The sequence below is a fragment of the Pleurodeles waltl genome, chromosome 7 (genome assembly GCF_031143425.1).
Source record: "Pleurodeles waltl isolate 20211129_DDA chromosome 7, aPleWal1.hap1.20221129, whole genome shotgun sequence".
NCBI lineage: Eukaryota > Metazoa > Chordata > Amphibia > Caudata > Salamandridae > Pleurodeles > Pleurodeles waltl.
Window position 1 is genome coordinate 788,644,453 of NC_090446.1, and position 27,229 is coordinate 788,671,681.

The 27,229-nt window shown below is 48.0% G+C and overlaps 1 protein-coding gene across 1 annotated transcript in view; it reads left to right on the forward strand.

Moving 5' to 3' along the window:
- HSPA9 (heat shock protein family A (Hsp70) member 9) overlaps positions 1–27,229 on the forward strand; it is a 324,302-nt gene that overhangs the window by 245,935 nt on the left and 51,138 nt on the right. Inside the window, exon 16 of the mRNA XM_069199318.1 lies at positions 19,252–19,344. Coding sequence (XP_069055419.1) covers positions 19,252–19,344 — 93 coding nt within the window. The remainder of the gene's footprint in view (positions 1–19,251; positions 19,345–27,229) is intronic.

Below are 27,229 nucleotides of genomic sequence, written 5' to 3' on the forward strand. Positions count from 1 at the left end.
CTGGTGTGTGTGAAAACAAGAGCACAATGCAAGGCACAGGGTGAAAAAGTAGAGCTGGAGTCTGGAAAAATGGCCCAGCCTACCAAGAGAACAGGAAAGTCAGTTGGGAAACCAACTGCAACACAGCAAAAGAAAGGGAACCTCTCTTCTCAGGAAGAAGTTCTGCCCTCTGAGGGAACTGAGCCTTTGGAGCTTGAACCTTATCAGGTTGAGCTCTTAGGCCCAGGGGGACCCTCAAGGGAGGAGCTGTGTAAGGGACAAGAAACCTGTCCCTCTCTTGAAGGCCTTAGGCAGCAAGCTGCTGAAGAGTCCAAAGGCAAGAAAAATGGAACACATAGGGTCTATTGGGAAGATGGACTCCTGTACACTGAGGCCAGAGACCCCAAACCTGGTGCCACTAGGAGAGTGGTAGTGCCTCAGCTGTTCAGGAAGTTCATCCTAACATTGGCCCATGACATTCCCCTTGCTGGACATTTGGGACAAACCAAGACGTGGGAGAGGTTAGTCAACCACTTCTACTGGCCCAATATGTCCAACATGGTTAAGGAGTTTTGCCTCTCCTGCCCCACCTGTCAAGCCAGTGGTAAGACAGGTGGGCATCCAAAGGCCCCCCTCATTCCACTTCCAGTGGTGGGGGTTCCCTTTGAAAGAGTGGGTGTGGACATAGTTGGTCCACTGGAACCTCCCACAGCCTCAGGAAATATGTATATCCTGGTAGTAGTGGATCATGCTACCAGGTATCCTGAAGCTATTCCCCTTAGGTCGACTACTGCCCCTGCAGTAGCCAAGGCCCTCATTGGTATCTTTACCAGAGTGGGTTTCCCTAAGGAGGTGGTGTCTGACAGAGGTACCAACTTCATGTCAGCATACCTAAAGCACATGTGGAATGAGTGTGGAGTGACTTATAAATTCACTACCCCATACCATCCACAAACTAATGGCTTGGTTGAGAGATTCAACAAGACATTAAAAGGCATGATCATGGGGCTCCCAGAAAAACTCAAAAGGAGATGGGATGTCCTCTTGCCATGTCTGCTTTTCGCTTACAGAGAGGTGCCACAGAAGGGAGTAGGATTCTCACCCTTTGAACTTCTGTTTGGCCATCCTGTAAGGGGACCCCTTGCTCTTGTTAAAGAAGGCTGGGAGAGACCTCTCCATGAGCCAAAACAAGACATAGTGGACTATGTACTTGGCCTTCGCTCCAGAATGGCAGAGTACATGGAAAAGGCAACCAAAAACCTTGAGGCCAGCCAACAACTCCAGAAGTTTTGGTATGACCAAAAGGCTGCACTGGTTGAGTTCCAACCAGGGCAGAAAGTCTGGGTTCTGGAGCCTGTGGCTCCCAGGGCACTCCAGGACAAATGGAGTGGCCCTTACCCAGTGCTAGAGAGGAAGAGTCAGGTCACCTACCTGGTGGACCTGGGCACAAGCAGGAGCCCCAAGAGGGTGATCCATGTGAACCGCCTTAAGCTCTTCCATGACAGGGCTGATGTGAATCTGTTGATGGTAACAGATGAGGATCAGGAGGCAGAGAGTGAACCTCTCCCTGATCTTCTGTCATCAGACCCAAAAGATGGCACAGTAGATGGAGTGATCTACTCAGACACCCTCTCTGGCCAACAGCAGGCTGATTGTAGGAGAGTCCTACAACAGTTTCCTGAGCTTTTCTCCCTAACCCCTGGTCAGACACACCTGTGTACCCATGATGTGGACACAGGAGACAGCATGCCTGTCAAGAACAAAATCTTCAGACAGTCTGACCATGTTAAGGAAAGCATCAAGGTGGAAGTCCACAAGATGCTGGAATTGGGAGTAATTGAGCGCTCTGACAGCCCCTGGGCTAGCCCAGTGGTCTTAGTCCCCAAACCTCACACCAAAGATGGAAAGAAAGAGATGAGGTTTTGTGTGGACTACAGAGGGCTCAATTCTGTCACCAAGACAGATGCCCATCCAATTCCAAGAGCTGATGAGCTCATTGATAAATTAGGTGCTGCCAAATTTCTAAGTACCTTTGACTTGACAGCAGGGTACTGGCAAATAAAAATGGCACCTGGAGCAAAAGAAAAGACAGCATTCTCCACACCTGATGGGCATTATCAGTTTACTGTTATGCCCTTTGGTTTAAAGAATGCCCCTGCCACCTTCCAAAGGTTGGTGAATCAAGTCCTTGCTGGCTTGGAGTCCTTTAGCACAGCTTATCTTGATGATATTGCTGTCTTTAGCTCCACCTGGCAGGATCACCTGGTCCACCTGGGGAAGGTTTTGAAGGCTCTGCAATCTGCAGGCCTCTCTATCAAGGCATCCAAATGCCAGATAGGGCAGGGAACTGTGGTTTACTTGGGACACCTTGTAGGTGGAGGCCAAGTTCAGCCACTCCAACCCAAGATCCAGACTATTCTGGACTGGGTAGCTCCAAAAACCCAGACTCAAGTCAGGGCATTCCTTGGCTTGACTGGGTATTACAGGAGGTTTGTGAAGGGATATGGCTCCATTGTGACAGCCCTCACTGAACTCACCTCCAAGAAAATGCCCAAGAAAGTAAACTGGACTGTGGACTGCCAACAGGCCTTTGACACCCTGAAACAGGCAATGTGCTCAGCACCAGTTCTCAAAGCTCCAGATTATTCTAAGCAGTTCATTGTGCAGACTGATGCCTCTGAACATGGGATAGGGGCAGTTTTGTCCCAAACAAATGATGATGGCCTTGACCAGCCTGTTGCTTTCATTAGCAGGAGGTTACTCCCCAGGGAGCAGCGTTGGAGTGCCATTGAGAGGGAGGCCTTTGCTGTGGTTTGGTCCCTGAAGAAGCTGAGACCATACCTCTTTGGGACTCACTTCCTAGTTCAAACTGACCACAGACCTCTCAAATGGCTGATGCAAATGAAAGGTGAAAATCCTAAACTGTTGAGGTGGTCCATCTCCCTACAGGGAATGGACTTTATAGTGGAACACAGACCTGGGACTGCCCATGCCAATGCAGATGGCCTTTCCAGGTTCTTCCACTTAGAAAATGAAGACTCTCTTGGGAAAGGTTAGTCTCATCCTCTTTCGTTTGGGGGGGGGTTGTGTAAGGAAATGCCTCCTTGGCATGGTTGCCCCCTGACTTTTTGCCTTTGCTGATGCTATGTTTACAATTGAAAGTGTGCTGAGGCCTGCTAACCAGGCCCCAGCACCAGTGTTCTTTCCCTAACCTGTACTTTTGTATCCACAATTGGCAGACCCTGGCATCCAGATAAGTCCCTTGTAACTGGTACTTCTAGTACCAAGGGCCCTGATGCCAAGGAAGGTCTCTAAGGGCTGCAGCATGTCTTATGCCACCCTGGAGACCTCTCACTCAGCACAGACACACTGCTTGCCAGCTTGTGTGTGCTAGTGAGGACAAAACGAGTAAGTCGACATGGCACTCCCCTCAGGGTGCCATGCCAGCCTCTCACTGCCTATGCAGTATAGGTAAGACACCCCTCTAGCAGGCCTTACAGCCCTAAGGCAGGGTGCACTATACCATAGGTGAGGGTACCAGTGCATGAGCATGGTACCCCTACAGTGTCTAAATAAAACCTTAGACATTGTAAGTGCAGGGTAGCCATAAGAGTATATGGTCTGGGAGTCTGTCAAACACGAACTCCACAGCACCATAATGGCTACACTGAAAACTGGGAAGTTTGGTATCAAACTTCTCAGCACAATAAATGCACACTGATGCCAGTGTACATTTTATTGTAAAATACACCACAGAGGGCACCTTAGAGGTGCCCCCTGAAACTTAACCGACTATCTGTGTAGGCTGACTAGTTTTAGCAGCCTGCCACAAACCGAGACATGTTGCTGGCCCCATGGGGAGAGTGCCTTTGTCACTCTGAGGCCAGTAACAAAGCCTGCACTGGGTGGAGATGCTAACACCTCTCCCAGGCAGGAATTGTCACACCTGGCGGTGAGCCTCAAAGGCTCACCCCCTTTGTGCCAACCCAGCAGGACACTCCAGCTAGTGGAGTTGCCCGCCCCCTCCGGCCAGGCCCCACTTTTGGCGGCAAGGCCGGAGAAAATAATGAGAATAACAAGGAGGAGTCACTGGCCAGTCAGGACAGCCCCTAAGGTGTCCTGAGCTGAGGTGACTCTAACTTTTAGAAATCCTCCATCTTGCAGATGGAGGATTCCCCCAATAGGGTTAGGATTGTGACCCCCTCCCCTTGGGAGGAGGCACAAAGAGGGTGTACCCACCCTCAGGGCTAGTAGCCATTGGCTACTAACCCCCCAGACCTAAACGCGCCCTTAAATTTAGTATTTAAGGGCTACCCTGAACCCTAGAAAATTAGATTCCTGCAAACTACAAGAAGAAGGACTGCCTAGCTGAAAGCCCCTGCAGAGGAAGACCAGAAGACGACAACTGCCTTGGCTCCAGAAACTCACCGGCCTGTCTCCTGCCTTCCAAAGATCCTGCTCCAGCGACGCCTTCCAAAGGGACCAGCGACCTCGACATCCTCTGAGGACTGCCCCTGCTTCGAAAAGACAAGAAACTCCCGAGGACAGCGGACCTGCTCCAAGAAAGGCTGCAACTTTGTTTCCAGCAGCTTTGAAAGAACCCTGCAAGCTCCCCGCAAGAAGCGTGAGACTTGCAACACTGCACCCGGCGACCCCGACTCGGCTGGTGGAGATCCAACACCTCAGGAGGGACCCCAGGACTACTCTGATACTGTGAGTACCAAAACCTGTCCCCCCTGAGCCCCCACAGCGCCGCCTGCAGAGGGAATCCCGAGGCTTCCCCTGACCGCGACTCTTTGAATCCAAAGTCCCGACGCCTGGGAGAGACCCTGCACCCGCAGCCCCCAGGACCTGAAGGACCGGACTTTCACTGGAGAAGTGACCCCCAGGAGTCCCTCTCCCTTGCCCAAGTGGAGGTTTCCCCGAGGAATCCCCCCCTTGCCTGCCTGCAGCGCTGAAGAGATCCCGAGATCTCTCATAGACTAACATTGCGAACCCGACGCTTGTCTCTACACTGCACCCGGCCGCCCCCGCGCCGCTGAGGGTGAAATTTCTGTGTGGGCTTGTGTCCCCCCCGGTGCCCTACAAAATCCCCCTGGTCTGCCCTCCGAAGACGCGGGTACTTACCTGCAAGCAGACCGGAACCGGGGCACCCCCTTCTCTCCATTCTAGCCTATGCGTTTTGGGCACCACTTTGAACTCTGCACCTGACCGGCCCTGAGCTGCTGGTGTGGTGACTTTGGGGTTGCTCTGAACCCCCAACGGTGGGCTACCTTGGACCAAGAACTGAACCCTGTAAGTGTCCTACTTACCTGGTAAAACTAACCAAAACTTACCTCCCCCAGGAACTGTGAAAATTGCACTAAGTGTCCACTTTTAAAACAGCTATTTGTGAATAACTTGAAAAGTATACATGCAATTTTTATGATTTGAAGTTCCTAAAGTACTTACCTGCAATACCTTTCGAATGAGATATTACATGTAGAATTTGAACCTGTGGTTCTTAAAATAAACTAAGAAAAGATATTTTTCTATATAAAAACCTATTGGCTGGATTTGTCTCTGAGTGTGTGTACCTCATTTATTGTCTATGTGTATGTACAACAAATGCTTAACACTACTCCTTGGATAAGCCTACTGCTCGACCACACTACCACAAAATAGAGCATTAGTATTATCTATTTTTACCACTATTTTACCTCTAAGGGGAACCCTTGGACTCTGTGCATGCTATTCCTTACTTTGAAATAGCACATACAGAGCCAACTTCCTACAATCAGCAAAGGCAAAAAGTCAGGGGGCAACCATGCCAAGGAGGCATTTCCTTACATGTGCCCATAGAAGTGGGTGGTACTTTTAGCTGGAGAAGGGTGGTAGTCCGTACAGACCAACCCCTTGATAGACTAACCTCTGGGTAGTCATTTCCAAGGAGACAGAGCCCAAGAGAGGAACTGGTCCAGTGCCAGTCCTCTCCCAAGGATTCTGGAGGTGCTTCCTCTGCAGTAACTGCAAGCAGGCCCCAGAAGAAAAAGAAAAGAAAACAGTGTAGGAAGGGTGGACAACCTTTAGCCAAGGTTCCAGCAAGCCAAGGAGATTCTGCTCCAGAAGGGGAGAACTCCAAAAATGGCACTGGTAAAGTCCAACCTGACCCACAAGAAGTCCTGGCTAGTCAGGCAACTGTTAAACCTGAGTGGGTGGCTCCTCAGCTAACAGAAGAAAGAGTGGAAGAAGGGTGTTTACTACAAGATGTGGTAACCCCCCACTCTAATACAGCAGACAGGCACCCTGAACCCAAAGAAGCCTGTAACTTAGCCCCTTCCCTTTGTGCTCATATGAGGACATTGTCCCCGAATTATAGGCTGCGCTTGCTGCACTTCAAGTTTCTACACCGAATATATTATACACCTAGGAAGTTACACTCCATGGGATTGGTGGCGGACACTCGCTGCGTCCGCTGCGGAGCTCCGGATGCGGGCTTTTTTCACCTGGCATGGGAGTGTGTGGAAGTATATAAGTACTGGGAGGAGGTGCGACGAGCGATTGCTGAAATGATAGGGGAAGAGATACCCCTCTCTCCTAAGGTAGCGCTGTTGGGATATATGGACGAAATGCAGAGCCCGCATAGACGTTTAGTGGGCCTGCTTATGCTGCTGGCCAAGCGAAGAGTAGCAATGTGTTGGGGCAGAGGGAGAGCCCCGCGCAGATCGGACTGGCTACGAGATGCGGCTTTCTGCCATGACCAACTGTTAGTATTTTGGGAACTCATGCCAGAGAGATCTCGTCCCAAAGATATTTGGAGCCCTTTAAATGAATACTTGGCTATGCAGACTGTGAGTGCTGTGTGACTATGTCCCCCAACTGAGTGTTTCAAACCCCCCCCCCCCCCCCCCGAGTCATGCGAGTTACCTTGATGTGCGATAGCCCTGCGTGACGTGGTTGTGCCCTCCTCCTGCCTGCTTTTAGAGGTTTTTGCAATTGGTATCTAGTTGCAGTTCTTCCTGTACGACGGTGGTTGATTAATATCATTGGGTGTTTCTGTCGTTCTCCCTACATGGTGCGGTGGAATGCTGCATCTCTCCGATATGGTGGGCCTTTTTTCTTTATGATTTCCTCTTCTGGAACGGACCCCTGGATACTGGCGGATGGCGAGAGACGCTGGTAGAGTCATACTTGAGATATGTGACACCACTGTAGTTATATGATGTGTAATGACTCTCACATATCCTTATCCACTCGTTTGGAGCTCTGCTGAATTAATGTATGTTTTTTCTTGGTTTGTGCTTAACTGAATCAAACAATAAAAAAAAAAAAAAAAAAAAAAACTTAGCCCCTTCCCTTGTAGGTGAAGAGCTAAAGGTGTGGTTCTGGGCACTGGCAGCTATCAGTGGCCTCTGCTGGGTGTTAGCCTTTATGGCTGCACTATCCTTGGCATGGTGGTCTGACCCCATGCCAAATAGCAAGTTAGGCCCCCTGACCCTGTTGGTCATGGTGGGGTTACTCCAGCTCTGGGTAACCTCTTTGGGTAAGCTAGGGGTGGCCCTGGCTAAAATAAGATTAGCAGAGGTGGATACCTCTAACCCCAAAATAGAGAGAAGGGGTGAAGACATTAAAGACAAGAGGCAATTCAGACTAGGTCCGATCACTGTGGAAGTGGGTCAGTTCCCCAGAAGGAATGACCTAAACAGGAGGATGTAAGGCAGAGTAGGCCCTGCAACAAACCAGCCTATTTCCTCTACTCTTCCTCGCCTGACAGACTAGGAAGACTCTCCGAGCTTTGGCTGAGTCTCCTGGCCTGTGGGGGGGGCTTGTGTAAAGAAATGGCTCCCTGTTGCAGTTACCCCCCACTTTTTGCCTGATACTGATTTGACTGAGAAGTGTGCTGGGACCCTGCTAACCAGTGTTCTTTCACCTAAAATGTACCATTGTCTCCACAATTGGCACAACCCTGGCATCCAGGTAAGTCCGTTGTAACTGGTACCCCTGGTACCAAGGGCCCTGATGCCAGGGAAGGTCTCTAAGGGCTGCAGCATGTCTTATGCCACCCTAGGGACCCCTCACTCAGCACAGACACACTGCTTGCCAGCTTGTGTGTGCTGGTGGGGAGAAAATGAATAAGTCGACATGGCACTCCCCTCAGGTTGCCATGCCAACCTCACACTGCCTGTGGCATAGGTAAGTCACCCCTCTAGGAGGCCTTACAGCCCTAAGGCAGGGTGCACTATACCACAGGTGAGGGCATATGTGCATTGTAGGAAGTTGGCTCTGTATGCACTATTTCAAAGTAAGGAATAGCATGCACAGAGTCCAAGGGTTCCCCTTAGAGGTAAGATAGTGGCAAAAAGTGATAATACTAATGATCTATTTTGTGGTAGTGTGGTCGAGCAGTAGGCTTATCAAAGGAGTAGTGTTAAGCATTTGTTGTACATACACACAGGCAATAAATGAGGAACACACTCAGAGACAAATCCAGCCAATAGGTTTTGTTATATAAAAATATATTTTCTTAGTTTATTTTAAGAACCACAGGTTCAAATTCTACATGTAATATCTCATTTGAAAGGTATTGCAGGTAAGTACTTTAGGAACTTTGAATAATCACAGTAGCATATATACTTTTTTACATAAAACACAATAAGCTGTTTTAAAAGTGGACACTTAGTGCAATTTTCACAGTTCCTGGAGGAGGTAAATGTAGGAAGTTGGCTCTGTATGTGCTATTTCAAAGCAAGGAATAGCATGCACAGAGTCCAAGGGTTCCCCTTAGAGGTAAAATAGTGGTAAAAAGAGATAATACTAATGCTCTATTTTGTGGTAGTGTGGTCGAGCAGTAGGCTTATCCAAGGAGTAGTGTTAAGCATTTGTTGCACATACACATAGACAATAAATGAGGTACACACACTCGGAGACAAATCCAGCCAATAGGTTTTTGTATAGAAAAATATCGTTTCTTAGTTTATTTTAAGAACCACAGGTTCAAATTCTACATGTAATATCTCATTCGAAAGGTATTGCAGGTAAGTACTTTAGGAACTTCAAATCATCAAAATTGCATGTATACTTTTCAAGTTATTCACAAATAGCTGTTTTAAAAGTGGACACTTAGTGCAATTTTCACAGTTCCTAGGGGAGGTAAGTATTTGTTAGGTTAACCAGGTAAGTAAGACACTTACAGGGCTTAGTTCTTGGTCCAAGGTAGCCCACCGTTGGGGGTTCAGAGCAACCCCAAAGTCACCACACCAGCAGCTCAGGGCCGGTCAGGTGCAGAGTCCAAAGTGGTGCCCAAAACACATAGGCTAGAATGGAGAGAAGGGGGTGCCCCGGTTCCGGTCTGCTTGCAGGTAAGTACCCGCGTCTTCGGAGGGCAGACCAGGGGGGTTTTGTAGGGCACCGGGGGGGACACAAGTCCACACAGAAATTTCACCCTCAGCAGCGCGGGGGCGGCCGGGTGCAGTGTAGAAACAAGCGTCGGGTTCGCAATGTTAGTCTATGAGAGATCTCGGGATCTCTTCAGCGCTGCAGGCAGGCAAGGGGGGGATTCCTCGGGGAAACCTCCACTTGGGTAAGGGAGAGGGACTCCTGGGGGTCGCTTCTCCAGTGAAAGTCCGGTCCTTCAGGTCCTGGGGGCTGCGGGTGCAGGGTCTCTCCCAGGCGTCGGGACTTTAGGTTCAAAGAGTCGCGGTCAGGGGAAGCCTCGGGATTCCCTCTGCAGGCGGCGCTGTGGGGGCTCAGGGGGGACAGGTTTTTGTACTCACAGTCTTAGAGTAGTCCTGGGGTCCCTCCTGAGGTGTTGGATCGCCACCAGCCGAGTCGGGGTCGCCGGGTGCAGTGTTGCAAGTCTCACGCTTCTTGCGGGGAGCTTGCAGGGTTCTTTAAAGCTGCTGGAAACAAAGTTGCAGCTTTTCTTGGAGCAGGTCCGCTGTCCTCGGGAGTTTCTTGTCTTTTCGAAGCAGGGGCAGTCCTCAGAGGATGTCGAGGTCGCTGGTCCCTTTGGAAGGCGTCGCTGGAGCAGGATCTTTGGAAGGCAGGAGACAGGCCGGTGAGTTTCTGGAGCCAAGGCAGTTGTCGTCTTCTGGTCTTCCGCTGCAGGGGTTTTCAGCTGGGCAGTCCTTCTTCTTGTAGTTGCAGGAATCTAATTTTCTAGGGTTCAGGGTAGCCCTTAAATACTAAATTTAAGGGCGTGTTTAGGTCTGGGGGGTTAGTAGCCAATGGCTACTAGCCCTGAGGGTGGGTACACCCTCTTTGTGCCTCCTCCCAAGGGGAGGGGGTCACAAGCCTAACCCTATTGGGGGAATCCTCCATCTGCAAGATGGAGGATTTCTAAAAGTTAGAGTCACCTCAGCTCAGGACACCTTAGGGGCTGTCCTGACTGGCCAGTGACTCCTCCTTGTTATTCTCATTATTTTCTCCGGCCTTGCCGCCAAAAGTGGGGGCCTGGCCGGAGGGGGCGGGCAACTCCACTAGCTGGAGTGTCCTGCTGGGTTGGCACAAAGGAGGTGAGCCTTTGAGGCTCACCGCCAGGTGTGACAATTCCTGCCTGGGAGAGGTGTTAGCATCTCCACCCAGTGCAGGCTTTGTTACTGGCCTCAGAGTGACAAAGGCACTCTCCCCATGGGGCCAGCAACATGTCTCGGTTTGTGGCAGGCTGCTAAAACTAGTCAGCCTACACAGATAGTCGGTTAAGTTTCAGGGGGCACCTCTAAGGTGCCCTCTGGGGTGTATTTTACAATAAAATGTACACTGGCATCAGTGTGCATTTATTGTGCTGAGAAGTTTGATACCAAACTTCCCAGTTTTCAGTGTAGCCATTATGGTGCTGTGGAGTTCGTGTTTGACAGACTCCCAGACCATATACTCTTATGGCTACCCTGCACTTACAATGTCTAAGGTTTTGGTTAGACACTGTAGGGGTACCATGCTCATGCACTGGTACCCTCACCTATGGTATAGTGCACCCTGCCTTAGGGCTGTAAGGCCTGCTAGAGGGGTGTCTTACCTATACTGCATAGGCAGTGAGAGGCTGGCATGGCACCCTGAGGGGAGTGCCATGTCGACTTACTCGTTTTGTTCTCACTAGCACACACAAGCTGGCAAGCAGTGTGTCTGTGCTGAGTGAGAGGTCTCCAGGGTGGCATAAGACATGCTGCAGCCCTTAGAGACCTTCCTTGGCATCAGGGCCCTTGGTACTAGAAGTACCAGTTACAAGGGACTTATCTGGATGCCAGGGTCTGCCAATTGTGGATACAAAAGTACAGGTTAGGGAAAGAACACTGGTGCTGGGGCCTGGTTAGCAGGCCTCAGCACACTTTCAATCGTAAACATAGCATCAGCAAAGGCAAAAAGTCAGGGGGCAACCATGCCAAGGAGGCATTTCCTTACAGTAAAGGATTGTTATTTTTAGCAGGTAAGTAAATCACTTACAGGTCACAGTTTTGGGTCCAAGGTAGCCCACCGTTGGGGGTTCAGAGCAACCCCAAAGTTACCACACCAGCAGCTCAGGGCCGGTCAGGTGCAGAGGTCCAAGAGGTGCCCAAAACACATAGGCTCCAATGGAGAGAAGGGGGTGCCCCGGTTCCGGTCTGCCAGCAGGTAAGTACCCGCGTCTTCGGAGGGCAGACCAGGGGGGTTTTGTAGGGCACCGGGGGGGGGGGGGACACAAGTCAGCACAAAAAGTACACCCTCAGCAGCGCGGGGCGGCCGGGTGCAGTGTGCAAATACGCGTCTGGTTTTCAATGATGTTCAATGAGAGACCAAGGGATCTCTTCAGCGGTGCAGGCAGGCAAGGGGGTGGCTCCTCGGGGTAGCCACCACCTGGGCACGGGAGAGGGCCTCCTTGGGGTCATTCCTGCACAGAAGTTCCGTTCCTTCAGGTGCTGGGGGCTGCGGGTGCAGGGTCTTTTCCAGCCGTCGGGACTTTAGGTTCAGGCAGTCGCGGTCAGGGGGAGCCTTGGGATTCCCTCTGCAGGCGTCGCTGTGGGGGATCAGGGGGGACAACTTTGGTTACTCACAGTCTTGGAGTCGCCGCAGGGTCCTCCCTGAGGTGTTGGTTCTCCACCAGTCGAGTCGGGGTCGCCGGGTGCAGTGTTGCAAGTCTCACGCTTCTTGCGGGGAGTTGCAGGGGTCTTTAAATCTGCTCCTCTGTAACAAAGTTGCAGTTCTTTTGGAGCAGTGCTGCTGTCCTCGGGAGTTTCTTGTCTTTCTTGAAGCAGGGCAGTCCTCGGAGGATTCAGAGGTCGCTGGTCCCTTGGAAAGCTTCGCTGGAGCAGGTTTCTTTAGAAGGCAGGAGACAGGCCGGTAGGACTGGGGCCAAAGCAGTTGGTGTCGTCTTTCTTCTTCTGCAGGGGTTTTTCAGCTCAGCAGTCTTCTTCTTCTGTAAGTTGCAGGAATCTAAATTCTTAGGTTCAGGGGAGCCCTTAAATACTAAATTTAAGGGCGTGTTTAGGTCTGGGGGGTTAGTAGCCAATGGCTACTAGCCCTGAGGGTGGGTACACCCTCTTTGTGCCTCCTCCCAAGGGGAGGGGGTCACATTCCTATCCCAATTGGGGGAATCCTTCTACAAGATGGAGGATTTCTAAGTCAGTCACCTCAGCTCAGGACACCTTAGGGGCTGTCCTGACTGGCCAGTGACTCCTTGTTTTTCTCATTATCTCTTCTGGACTTGCCACCAAACGTTGGGGCTGGGTCCAGGAGGCGGGCATCTCCACTAGCTGGAGTGCCCTGGGGCATTGTAACACGAAGCTTGAGCCTTTGAAGCTCACTGCTAGGTGTTACAGTTCCTGCAGGGGGGAGGTGTGAAGCACCTCCACCCAGAGCAGGCTTTGTCTCTGTCCTCAGAGAGCACAAAGGCTCTCACCGCATGAGGTCAGAAACTCGTCTCTCAGCAGCAGGCTGGCACAGACCAGTCAGTCCTGCACTGAACAATTGGGTAAAATACAGGGGACATCTCTAAGATGCCCTCTGTGTGCATTTTTTAATAAATCCAACACTGGCATCAGTGTGGGTTTATTATTCTGAGAAGTTTGATACTAAACTTCCCAGTATTTAGTGTAGCCATTATGGAGCTGTGGAGTTCTTTTTTGACAGACTCCCAGACCATATACTCTTATGGCTATCCTGCACTTACAATGTCTAAGGTTTTGCTTAGACACTGTAGGGGCATAGTGCTCATGCACATATGCCCTCACCTGTGGTATAGTGCACCCTGCCTTAGGGCTGTAAGGCCTGCTAGAGGGGTGACTTACCTATGCCACAGGCAGTGTGAGGTTGGCATGGCACCCTGAGGGGAGTGCCATGTCGACTTAGTCATTTTCTCCCCACCAGCACACACAAGCTGGCAAGCAGTGTGTCTGTGCTGAGTGAGGGGTCCCTAGGGTGGCAAAAGACATGCTGCAGCCCTTAGAGACCTTCCTGGCGTCAGGGCCCTTGGTACCAGGGGTACCAGTTACAAGGGACTTACCTAGGTGCCAGGGTTGTGCCAATTGTGGAAACAATCGTACATTTTAGGTGTAAGAACACTGGTGCTGGGGCCTGGTTAGCAGGGTCCCAGCACACTTCTCAGTCAAGTCAGCATCAGTATCAGGCAAAAAGTGGGGGGTAACTGCAACAGGGAGCCATTTCTTCACATGCATGAGCACTATGCCCCTACAGTGTCTAAGCAAAACCTTAGACATTGTAAGTGCAGGGTAGCAATAAGAGTATATGGTCTGGGAGTCTGTCAAAAACGAACTCCAGAGCTCCATAATGGCTACACTGAATACTGGGAAGTTTAGTATCAAACTTCTCAGAATAATAAACCCACACTGATGCCTGTGTTGGATTTATTAAAAAAATGCACACAGAGTGCATCTTAGAGATGCCCCCTGTATTTTACCCAATTGTTCAGTGCAGGACTGACTGGTCTGTGCCAGCCTGCTGCTGAGAGGCGAGTTTCTGACCCCATGCGGTGAGAGCCTTTGTGCTCTCTGAGGACAGAAACAAAGCCTGCTCTGGGTGGAGGTGCTTCACACCTCCCCCCTGCAGGAACTGTAACACCTAGCAGTGAGCTTCAAAGGCTCAAGCTTCATGTTACAATGCCCCAGGGCACTCCAGCTAGTGGAGATGCCTGCCCCCTAGACCCAGCCCCCACTTTTGGCGGCAAGTCCAGGAGAGATAATGAGAAAAACAAGGAGGAGTCACTGGCCAGTCAGGACAGCCCCTAAGGTGTCCTGAGCTAAGGTGACTCTGACTTTTAGAAATCCTCCATCTTGTAGAAGGAGGATTCGCCCAATAGGAATAGGGATGTGCCCCCCTCCCCTCAGGGAGGAGGTACAAAGAGGGTGTCCCCACCCTCAAGGACAGTAGCCATTGGCTACTGCCCTCCCAGACCTAAACACACCCCTGAATTCAGTATTTAGGGGCTCCCCAGAACCTAAGAACTTAGATTCCTGCAACTTACAAGAAGAGGACTTGTAGGAAGTTGGCTCTGTATGTGCTATTTCAAAGTAAGGAATAGCATGCACAGAGTCCAAGGGTTCCCCTTAGAGGTAAAATAGTGGTAAAAATAGATAATACTAATGCTCTATTTTGTGGTAGTGTGGTCGAGCAGTAGGCTTATCCAAGGAGTAGTGTTAAGCATTTGTTGTACATACACATAGACAATAAATGAGGTACACACACTCAGAGACAAATCCAGCCAATAGGTTTTGTTATAGAAAAATATCTTTTCTTAGTTTATTTTAAGAACCACAGGTTCAAATTTAACATGTAATATCTTGTTTGAAAGGTATTGCAGGTAAGTACATTAGGAACTTTGAATCATTTCAATTGCATGTATACTTTTCAAGTTATTGACAAATAGCTACTTTAAAAGTGGACACTTAGTGCAATTTTCACAGTTCCTGGGGGAGGTAAGTTTTTGTTAGTTTTACCAGGTAAGTAAGACACTTACAGGGTTCAGTTCTTGGTCCAAGGTAGCCCACCGTTGGGGGTTCAGAGCAACCCCAAAGTCACCACACCAGCAGCTCAGGGCCGGTCGGGTGCAGAGTTCAAAGTGGTGCCCAAAACGCATAGGCTAGAATGGAGAGAAGGGGGTGCCCCGGTTCCGGTCTGCTTGCAGGTAAGTACCCGCGTCTTCGGAGGGCAGACCAGGGGGGTTTTTGTAGGGCACCGGGGGGGACACAAGCCCACACAGAAATTTCACCCTCAGCAGCGCGGGGGCGGCCGGGTGCAGTGTAGAAACAAGCGTCTGGTTTGCAATGTTAGTCTATGAGAGATCAACGGATCTCTTCAGCGCTGCAGGCAGGCAAGGGGGGGCTTCCTCGGGGAAACCTCCACTTGGGCAAGGGAGAGGGACTCCTGGGGGTCACTTCTCCAGTGAAAGTCCGGTCCTTCAGGTCCTGGGGGCTGCGGGTGCAGGGTCTTTTCCAGGCGTCGGGACTTAGGTTTCAGAGAGTCGCGGTCAGGGGAAGCCTCGGGATTCCCTCTGCAGGCGGCGCTGTGGGGGCTCAGGGGGGACAGGTTTTGGTACTCACAGTCGGAGAGTAGTCCGGGGGTCCTCCCTGAGGTGTTGGTTCTCCACCAGCCGAGTCGGGGTCGCCGGGTGCAGTGTTGCAAGTCTCACGCTTCTTGCGGGGAGTTGCAGGGGTCTTTAAAGCTGCTCCTTGAAACAAAGTTGCAGTCTTTTTGGAGCAGGTCCGCTGTCCTCGGGAGTTTCTTGTCTTTTTCGAAGCAGGGCAGTCCTCAGAGGATTCAGAGGTCGCTGGTCCCTTGGAAGGCGTCGCTGGAGCAGAGTTCTTTGGAAGGCAGGAGACAGGCCGGTGAGTTTCTGGAGCCAAGGCAGTTGTCGTCTTCTGGTCTTCCTCTGCAGGGGTTTTCAGCTAGGCAGTCCTTCTTCTTGTAGTTTGCAGGAATCTAATTTTCTAGGGTTCAGGGTAGCCCTTAAATACTAAATTTAAGGGCATGTTTAGGTCTGGGGGGTTAGTAGCCAATGGCTACTAGCCCTGAGGGTGGGTACACCCTCTTTGTGCCTCCTCCCAAGGGGAGGGGGTCACAATCCTAACCCTATTGGGGGAATCCTCCATCTGCAAGATGGAGGATTTCTAAAAGTCAGTCACCTCAGCTCAGGACACCTTAGGGGCTGTCCTGACTGGCCAGTGACTCCTCCTTGTTGCTTTCTTTGTTCCCTCCAGCCTTGCCGCCAAAAGTGGGGGCCGTGGCCGGAGGGGGCGGGCAACTCCACTAAGCTGGAGTGCCCTGCTGGGCTGTGTCAAAGGGGGGGAGCCTTTGAGGCTCACCGCCAGGTGTTACATCTCCTGCCTGGGGGAGGTGTTAGCATCTCCACCCAGTGCAGGCTTTGTTACTGGCCTCAGAGTGACAAAGGCACTCTCCCCATGGGGCCAGCAACATGTCTCTAGTGTGGCAGGCTGCTGGAACTAGTCAGCCTACACAGACAGTCGGTTAAGTTTCAGGGGGCACCTCTAAGGTGCCCTCTGGGGTGTATTTTGCAATAAAATGTACACTGGCATCAGTGTGCATTTATTGTGCTGAGAAGTTTGATACCAAACTTCCCAGTTTTCAGTGTAGCCATTATGGTGCTGTGGAGTTCGTGTTTGACAAACTCCCAGACCATATACTCTTATGGCTACCCTGCACTTACAATGTCTAAGGTTTTGTTTAGACACTGTAGGGGTACCATGCTCATACACTGGTACCCTCACCTATGGTATAGTGCACCCTGCCTTAGGGCTGTAAGGCCTGCTAGAGGGGTGACTGACCTATACTTGCATAGGCAGTGAGAGGCTGGCATGGCACCCTGAGGGGAGTGCCATGTCGACTTACTCGTTTTGTTCTCACTAGCACACACAAGCTGGCAAGCAGTGTGTCTGTGCTGAGTGAGAGGTCTCCAGGGTGGCATAAGACATGCTGCAGCCCTTAGAGACCTTCCTTGGCATCAGGGCCCTTGGTACTAGAAGTACCAGTTACAAGGGACTTATCTGGATGCCAGGGTCTGCCAATTGTGGATACAAAAGTACAGGTTAGGGAAAGAACACTGGTGCTGGGGCCTGGTTAGCAGGCCTCAGCACACTTTCAATTGTCAACATAGCATCAGCAAAGGCAAAACGTCAGGGGGCAACCATGCCAAGGAGGCATTTCCTTACAGTGTGCATTTATTGTGCTGAGAAGTTTGATACCAAACTTCCCAGTTTTCAGTGTAGCCATTATGGTGCTGTGGAGTTCGTGTTTGACAGACTCCCAGACCATATACTCTTATGGCTACCCTGCACTTACAATGTCTAAGGTTTTGCTTAGACACTGTAGGGGCACAGTGCTCATGCACTGGTGCCCTCACCTATAGTATAGTGCACCCTGCCTTAGGGCTGTAAGGCCTGCTAAAGGGGTGACTTATCTATACTGCATAGGCAGTGAGAGGTTGGCATGGCACCCTGAGGGGAGTGCCATGTCGACTTAGTCTTTTTATCCCCACTAGCACACACAAGCTGGCAAGCAGTGTGTCTGTGCTGAGTGAGGGGTCCCCAGAGTGGCATAAGATATGCTGCAGCCCTTAGAGACCTTCCCTGGCTTCAGGGCCCTTGGTACCAGGGGTACCAGTTACAAGGGACTTACCTGGATGCCAGGGTGAGCCAATTGTGTAAACAAAAGTACAGGTTAGGGAAAGAACACTGGTGCTGGGGCCTGGTTAGCAGGCCTCAGCACACTTTCAATTCAAAACATAGCATCAGCAAAGGCAAAACGTCAGGGGGTAACCATGCCAAGGAGGCATTTCCTTACACCAGCTGCATGATGGCTTCACTGAAAATAGGAATGTTTGGTGTCAAACCTCTCTTATGAATAAACCCTCACTGATGCCACTGTTGAATTTATTAATACATGCACCCAGAAGACACCTTAGAGGGGCCCCCTAAAACCTTCCAACTACCCATGTGGGAACTGACTAGTTTTAGCTAGCCTGCCACCACCATACAAGATTCTGGCCCCCTTGGGTGAAAGCCTTTGCTCTTGGGCGGTCAGAGACCAAGGCTGCTCGGGCGAGGTGTTTGCACACCCATCCCAACAGAATGGCGTACAAGTCTGCATTCCAGGGCAAGGGCCTTCAAAGCCCTTGCCTTGCAGATCTGGCTACACTCAAAGGAGTGATGCCGACCCCCCTGCCCCAGGGACAGGCAGGTCAATTAGTATTCTGGGAGATGTGTTCACCCCTCAGGCCACCCCTAAGGTGAGCTGCCTGATGCGGGCACCACATTTAGAAATCTGCCTTCTTGGTTTTAGTGGAAAAATTAGCTAATCAAGTAGCCGTGCCACCTCCAGGCTAGTACTACCCCTAAGGAGGGCTACTGCAAAGTGAACACGATTTTTCAGAAGTAGCCATCTTTGACATGACATACTTAGGAACTCTGGGACAGGGTGATGCCCAATTTTAGCTCTGTCATTACATTGCACACTGCCAATCCCGATTAAGCCAGAATCATTCATACCATACACAACCACTTTCATAACATTTCATAAAAAAGATCCTTTAGCCGCATGTACATCAACAATGTCCAATAGGAGGAACCTATATTTTCCTTTGTGACTATCAAAGACCTATCGTATTTCGATCAGTCCTGCATATAAATGTTTTATCTAGGTATACGTATTATTATCTTCTTATTGGAAACCTATTTGTTTTATTTGTATCTCCCACAGTCATATGTACATAGCCTTATGTCAGTTGTGACTTCCCTTGATGTCCTCTAATCATTTACATACCCATATTAATTCTGTGCTGATATGTTTTGGTGTTGCACCCCGGCAAGTGTGGTACACCTTCAGGGCACAAAAGGACCATTATCCATTCAGAGGATGACTAAAGTAGTGATTAACGAATACCTACAAATGCAGTAAGTCACAAAAAATAAAAACAATTTTGTATAGAAATAAATACATATACTACAAAGGAGTAAAGGAGTGTCTTGTCTGTCTTATCACTTATCCTTTTAGCAATAGTTTACTTGTTTGCATAATGTGTGGCCTAAATTACCCTTTTTTTTTGTTTCAATCACCTTCATCAACCAGTGATGCACGAACGCTCTTGTTAAGAAATGCCAGTCATGTAAGTGATGATCGGTAATCATCTGTTGAATGTGTAATTTCACTTCGTAAATGAGGTGCACTTTTGTTCCTGTGGAGACGATGGCTGTCTGCCTTCTATTGTGCCATTTGGCAATGTTTTATGAACATGGCATTAAAACATTTGCTGTATATAAAAATAACAACTTAAATGTGGTGTTCTTTCCATAGGAACGTGTTGAAGCTGTAAACAATGCAGAGGGAATAATTCATGACACAGAATCAAAGATGGAAGAATTTAAGGATCAGTTACCAGCAGACGAGGTATGTATTTTGCAAAGCTTAAATAAACTGGTGCACCAAATATTGCTTCTTGAGTTTTACAGCTTCTAACTTATTTGCCAGAATGGCCCGAAAAGCTTTGATTAAGGTAGGTGTTTGTCTGGACACTAGATTAAAAATGGGCATAACATTTACTTCTTTGTCCCATGTGTGTTGTGAACAATGCATACCTCAAAGTCACCTTGTATGATGGGTAGTAGATGCATCAACACCAAGAGGACCAGATTCGAAATAAGTGGATAATCCCTTTTTGTGAATGATGACTATGTAGTTCCTCTTAAAGCTTTTTGTCATGTTTTGGTTGTATATGCTGCTCTATAGCATGTAGCACTCCTGCCTTCGAGTCTGACATGCCTGTAAAAGGCCAGCTGTCCTTGAGGCTAAGCATAAATAAATTAGTGTCCTATAAATATATTGATGTTTTCATGATCTAGTGCTTGGAAATAGACTCCATTGACAGGTTTAATTGGTTTCAGCCTATCCCAGAAGTAGTTCATCCATTTCCTCCAAACCATGCCTTCACAGCGGTTTCTCTTGCCTCTGGTAGCCAGCTATGGTCACTTTCACTTCCTTCTCTGCCTACTTCTGCTCAGAGGGGCATTTCATGTTGTAGTTGGCCTATTTGTTGCAGTTTAATAACCAGAGACTACTCTTGGACTAGAGGTGCCTTTTTATCCTAATTGTTGCCTTTTCCCAGCAGATCTTGGTAACTTTCAACCTTGTTGATTTTTCCAATATGGTAAAGCCTCCTTCGATTGAATAGAAAACATATGTGATGATCATTTTACCTGCAATGCCCACGTTATTAGGGGCAGACTAATTAATTCATTGGCATTCAGCAGTGATCTCTTTGCAGTTAATGGTCAATGTCAAGGGTAAAATTTAAAGCAGGTCTTCATGTCCCCAGGAAGTGAGCCAGGTTTTCTCAGACTGGCCATGCCTCAGATGCTTCTTCAAATTCATGTAACCTGCCAGTGAGCATAATAAAAAAATAAAAAAAATATTTCCCATCAAATGTAGATGGGTGTGTGTTCATAACCTATAGCCCTCCAAAGAAGAGAATACATTCGAATGTGGGAAGTTCTGGCGAGAGCCCTCAATCGTCAGTCTTATTAATAGGTGCTTATATAAGTATAACTGTTTTACTCGACCATGTATTGTTCTTTGGCCTTTAGAGAATAGCAGTTAAGTCCCACCGCTACCCAAGTGCACTGTACACCATCATCATGGTTGTCCCACTGGAGCATAGCCATGGGGCAAAGAATATATCCATGGTAAAGGAGCATGGAGTCTTGTTGCCTCATGACAAAGGCTGTTGGCTTTCTCTTCTAAGTACTGACCATCTGAACTAGTCAGTGAATGGAAACAAGATGTTTTGGAGCATTACGTTTCTAATATTTAATGCTGTGATTATTTATGTAACTAATTGTTTAGCTGGGCAAAAGTATGGAATAATAGTCATATTGCCGGTTATATTTGCAGTAGTTTTAAACTTAAAATTCTCTTGGAGATATTGTTCATTGTGGAGATTTACACCCTGTTTTGCTTTTTTGACTAAGTGCACATGGTTTTTAATTCACACTGTCCCTAGCTTTGAAGCGCTTCATAGATTCACTTGGTTGAATATTTTCCATCATCAGGCTTGGTGTCAAGCTACAGGTGACCTCCAGGTGTTTTGGTTTTTCTTCTGAAATGTTCTTTTTAATTCTATCAATTAATTGCCCCCTACCTCTTTTCTTTGGTGACTGTGGCACCTTCAAAATGACTCTTCAAGCCATTTGCCTCATGTTAAGACATATATATATATATATATATATATATATATATATATATATATATATATATATATATATATATATATATATATATATATATATATATAGAAGTTCCTCATTAAAAATGCATTTGCCTTCACAAGTTTGGTTATTTGGTTTAGAACTATGACACTTGTTAACCCTTCAGCTTATAAACCCTTGGTGACAGATGATTTTCCAGGTGCTGCATACATAAAAGGTGTCTAAGCCATTATCTTTCAAGGTGTAAGATCTAAATAGGATTGTTCAGAGCCTCAGTTGCTAAGACTCTTGTCACATCCAACTCAAAACCCTCTGCTCCTAAAGTGCCGACATCTGCTTCTGATGTCAGTTTGCTGGAGAAGGCTAGGATTTCCAAGCCTGTGGGTTCTACTTTGACAGCCGTACGTACCACTGCTCCAAAATTGGATCTTTTTATAAATTGACATACAACTCCCTCCAAGACTTCGAGATGTTTGCCTTATCGAAGGCAGGGTTTTCAGAGTTCTTGTTGATAACTGCTTCAACACCCACACTGACAACATTTCTTTTTCCCAGTTTGACATACTGGCCAACATCCCCTATCTGCTTTACTTCAGATCCTCCTACCAGAGATCTTGCATGGCCGTCCTTTCAGGAGGATGAACAATTTAGTGATAACATCAGTAGTGTTGGAGCTGGGTCACCCATGCAGGTGTATTCTTATTGATTATGGCCAGGGTATCCTTATGAAATTGGTCCTAATTAGCTGGACATGCACTTGTAGCAGGAGATTTGGAGTATTAAGAGAGGAGACAGACTACTCTGCCAGAAATTATACAGACAACCAGGTTTTTTTTCTGTTTTCCCAGCAGCCACAATTTTAAGGTGCATTTTGTCTTCCTTGCAACACTGACACATTATGCAAAACCTCTTCCAGAAATGCTGAGGGGGGAGGTAACCTGCTGCAAAATGTCGCTCTGGTTCCACTGCAGCCTCCAGAGCCAACACTTCCTTTAACTTTACTGTCTCCAGCTACTTCAAAAGGCCCCCATCTTCTTCAACCTCATCCAGAACTGGTGAAAGAAGAGAGGTCTGTGTTGGAGTAACAATATGCCCAGCTGGTACCCATTTTTGATTCGCAACAACCTTCGCATACAAACTTATTTCCAAGGGGCAAGTGAATTAGAATATATCCATGTATCTCTATCTCAGTTGCTGACGTAATTCTCTCAAGGTATGACAGGAAGCAATAGCATAAAATGTAACCTTTCTTGGAGAAGCACTCAAAGTGGTGCAGTGAGCAAACCAAAATCATCCTTTGAGAATGAATTGTCTTTTGTGAAAATATTGATGAAAATTGATGCCTCATCTGATGCGTCCCAGAGCCATTTCCACCAGCACTGTACTGTGATGTCATCAGATATAATTTCAGGTGTTAGCAATGTCATAGAACATGTCTTGATAATGTATTGTGAGATCAGAGTTGTGCATGACGAGGACTTGAGTTAGTTACTTCAGTAAGCTGTAACTGGTGAATTTCTATTTTGTTTTTGTTTTTTTATTTTAACATTCAAATAGACATTTTCACCTAACTATAACATCACTTAAACCTTTGTTTTTCCAGTGGATTTCTAGGGCTTTTTGTTTTTAGCCTCAAGGAAGATTTTATTACCATATTTAGCCCTGCCAACCCCCTGCCGTGCATGAGGTTAGCCAGAGAGTCTATGGCACGGCACCCATCTGCTCACAGCCTTCACACAGACCCCCCCACCCCCCTGTTTTTTTAAATTGTGTTTATGGTTCTCCAATCCTGTGAGAGTCAGGGCGTCCTCCTATGACCCCGCTGGAGGCAGAGGAAGGGTTGCACTGGCCTCCTACAAGTCTCTTGTGGAATTGTGGCCCTGCAAAAAAAATAAAAGTTACATTTTGCTTGAGGGGGGGTGCACCACAAGGTCCGGGGGTGGGTGGGGGTCTCTTATAGTTTGATCGTCCCCCTAACCCCTCCCCCTCTTCCCCCCCCCCCCCCCCCCCCCCATTTTTCACGACACAGGGAACAGATACCTTGCATCCGGTAATGGCTGCTACAGTATTTCTCTTCATGTTGACCCCAGTCAATCAGAGCATGAGTGAGGCAGCCGACCGGGAGGAAGAAAGGCCCCCCTCTGCCAATGACATTGCTCTATTATTTGAACTTGTGTGCCTGCAAGACTCCCGCAAACCCAACCTCCAGATATCCATACATTTTGAACTTTAAATTTCCAGAGTAATGAATTGATTTACAACAAATCAAAAATACACATTTTTGTAAAGGTCTAGCTTTCTGGCAAATTTGGTGTAATTCGGTTTAGCTGTTTTGGCTGTAGCAGTGTCTAAAATTATCCAGATTGAATCATTCCCAGTCGTTGAACTGGGAGCCCCACACTACCATATTAAAGCAGTGTGCTAGAATTATAATGGGCTATGACGGCAGTAGGCCATCAGTTTAATATCCTATGTCCTTTATAAAAAAAAGAAAGGCTGATCCCCTCACATTTTCTACTGCATGTCATGTGAAGGGAGTCTCCCTGAGCTCTGCTCACTTTTTTCCTATGAATTCTAGTTTTCAACATAATGGCCGAGTCTTCCAAGAAAGGTCAGTTTAGTTCCTACAAGTTCTGTGGGAAGAAGAGGCTGCATGTGGATGACTCACTGTCTATACTACCTTTACCCACAACATCAGTTAAAGGAGTGTAAAGTTTTCCGTACCTTCTCTTCAAAAACTTTGAGAGACAGAGTGAAGATAACTTGTGGCTGCAGAAGTCCAGATCTCAAAGATCCAGCTCTTTAGATGAGGACAGTGATTCAACTGTAAGGCCTCATAAAATGGTAAGATGCTCTGGCCAAGGGGTTTCTGAGGAAAGCAGGAAGGCCTCAGTCTCACCACAAAGACCTTCACAAAAAGGAGACAATTCCTCTTATCTTGAGTCGGCCTCCTCCCAACAATCCACTTAATCTCTGAAGAGAAAAAAGCATTGCTTCTCTCCCTCATCTGAACCGTCTGTCTTAATCCCTCTCACACCACCACCATTGACAGTTAGTGTTGACTGCCACAGCTACCATGACTTCCGTCTCATTGACGAGGGCATCGTCGTAGAGAACATTGTCGACAACCGCTATTACTCCTCCCATATCGTCCACAGAGGTATCTGCCTCTGACTCCCAGTTGATGGCGTACTTGACATCACCGCCGTTGAAGAGGAAGATATCCTAGAGGAAGCCAAAGACACCGTTGACGATGGCTGCACCACCATTAACGACTGCCAAACCACCACCATTATCTACACCGTCGACGGGAGGAATTCTGCCTGCAACATCACATTTCATGTTTGCATTGTCTGCCACACCATCAAATGCAATTACAACTATAAAAGTGACAGACTTCCCTGCACCCTGAGGTGACCTCTCCGAGCAAAGTTTCAACTTTGCTTCCAAGCCATTTGTTAGAATGGGAGGAGTGTGAAGATGAAAGACCCTTTGGGGGACCCTCACAGTTCCTCAGAACTTAAAGTGAAGTATCAAGAGGACAATGACCAACATTGCTGAGAGTCTTATTACATCCTACATTTTAAAAACTATGAAAAATATGCTAATATCTTTCCTCAACCATGGCAAAATGTTGTTCAAATGCCTACCTCCCTGGTTGAAGATTTGCAGGCCATGCTGCAAGTTTACAAAAGGGTGTTCCAAACTCGAACCAAGATCCACGGCCATCACAATCTTAGGCTGCTTCTCCTGCCACACCAAGAAACATTCCCCTACCACCAGCACCCAGGTTTACAACCGCTTCAACCATTGCTGCATCTTCTAGGGAGAATGTGGCTTCTACAGTAGATGAAAGATAAGAGTGAGAAATCTCTGGTCCACAACAACCACAGGACGAGTAGGATGATTACTTGGTCCCGACTCCATTTCCTCCACCTCCTCACCCCTCAGACTCCTCCCCTGAGGACATCAGGGGGTTTCCACAACTTAATGGACCGAGCTGCAGTACGTGTCCACCTATCAACCTCCGTTAGGCAGTCGGACTGTTTTCTCTATTATTTTATAGTGCAGGCATGAAAGTCAGTGAGAGCCATCCCCATCACAGATTACATCTGGAGTGAGGGGCTTAAAATCATGAAAAATCCAGCTACGGATCCTCCAGTTCCACCTCGCCTGCATAATACATATAGGGCCACAGAGGATTCCCCTGCGTGTCTCATCTGCCAATCTAAGCCTGAATCAGTCTCATCTCAGGCGGCTCAAAGATGCCCAAAAAACCTGTCCATTTTCATATCTGCTCCACAAGATAAGAAAGGCAAACTTCTGGACAATGTGGGGAAGAGGTTTTCTCTCATGTCTGCCATTACTGTCCGTGCAGCCAACACACTTGCAATCCTATGGAGTTATGTTCGCCAGATGTGGTCAGATATCAGCAGCTTGCTTGATCTTATCCGTGAGGACAGGAAGTCTGAAACAAAGAAGATACTACAGGAGGGTGAGCGCACTTCAAAGATTATCGATTGTGCTGTCAACAGTGCCTCCACAGGTTTCCATTAATTAGCCAGAGTAGCAGTTTTAAGGCACCAAGGATGTCTAAAGGCCACGTCTTTTAGACCGGAGGTCCAATTAAAGAACTTAGACACGCCTTACAATGGCGAAACGCTATTTGGGTAGCACATTGACAACGCCTTTTTGGCAATAAAAGGTATGGCTGCACTTTGCAGTTCAAGAAATTGCCCTTTCGATGTGCCAGAGGGAGAGTTTTCTCTTCTTTTTGAGGTGGATACTTAAGACCCCAGCAATTTCAAACTCGGTCCAACATTGGCCTTCCTATCATCAGGCCTATTACCAGCCGCTGTCAGCAGCCTACAACAATGACATTTAATGCCGAAAACAACCCCTCCAGGGTGGCCTGGTCCAGGTACCAGCTACACACACTCCTTTCATACATGTGGGCGCGAATATCTCAAGCTACCTCCACCACTGGAAGGAGAGAATATCAGACAAATGGGTGTTGGATCTAGTAAACTATTACCGTACCTAAGAGTTTGTGCAAAGACCACCAACCCATCATCCGAAAGGAGCATCCCTACCCCGTCTTCACTTACTAAGTAAGAAGCATTAATAATGCTTTCCAAAGATGCCTTAGAGCAGGATCCCCTTCATCAAAGAGGATTAGGATTTTACTCCTGTTTTTTTTCCTTGTGTGAACGAAGGCAGGGCAATGGAGGGCCATACTGAACCTCAGGAAACTGAACACATTTCTGCACAAACAGTCCTTCAGTATGATTACTTTAGCAAACATCCTTCATCTTCTAGACAGCGGAGATTACATGACATCATTGGACTTAAAAGATGCTTATGTCCACATTGCCATTCATCCCAAGCATTGCTTCACCGTAGCCAGTACCCATTATCATTTCAGAGTCCTTCCTTTCAGACTAAAGTCAGCCCTTCAGATTTGTACAAAATGTCTTGCCCTAGTGGTGGCTGCACTTTGCAAACAAGGTCATGAGGTATTTCCCCACCTACACAATAGACTGCTGAAAGCTTCATCACCTCAACTTGCATCCCAAGCCACCAGGGCCTGTCTTTCACTGTTTCCCAGACTAGGTCTCACTGTAAACTACCAAAAATCCTCCACCATGCTGCCTCAAAGGATAACTTTCCTGTGCCAACCTCAACACAATCAATAGCAAGGCTTACTTATTAGAAGACAGACAACAAAGAATATCCAATCTGTCTCTACAAATCTCCAAAAGAAAGTCTGTTTCTGTAATACTATTCAAGTTGTTCCTGGGGATGATCTCCTCTGCAATAAACCTAATGCCGCTGCAATGACTAAAGATGAGACTGTTAGAAGAGCTGCAGAAGCAATGGATCCAGTCTCAAGGCTCATTCGAAGACTTGATCAGCAGTTCCCCAATGATGGTGAAAACGCTAGCATTGTGGTCTCGAATAGATCATATCGCTCAAGGCCTGACGTTCCTGACTCCAGTTCCAGACTTTGTCATCTTGACTGATGCTTCTCTAGAGGGCTATGACAGCCATTTAGAGGACCTGCAGATCCT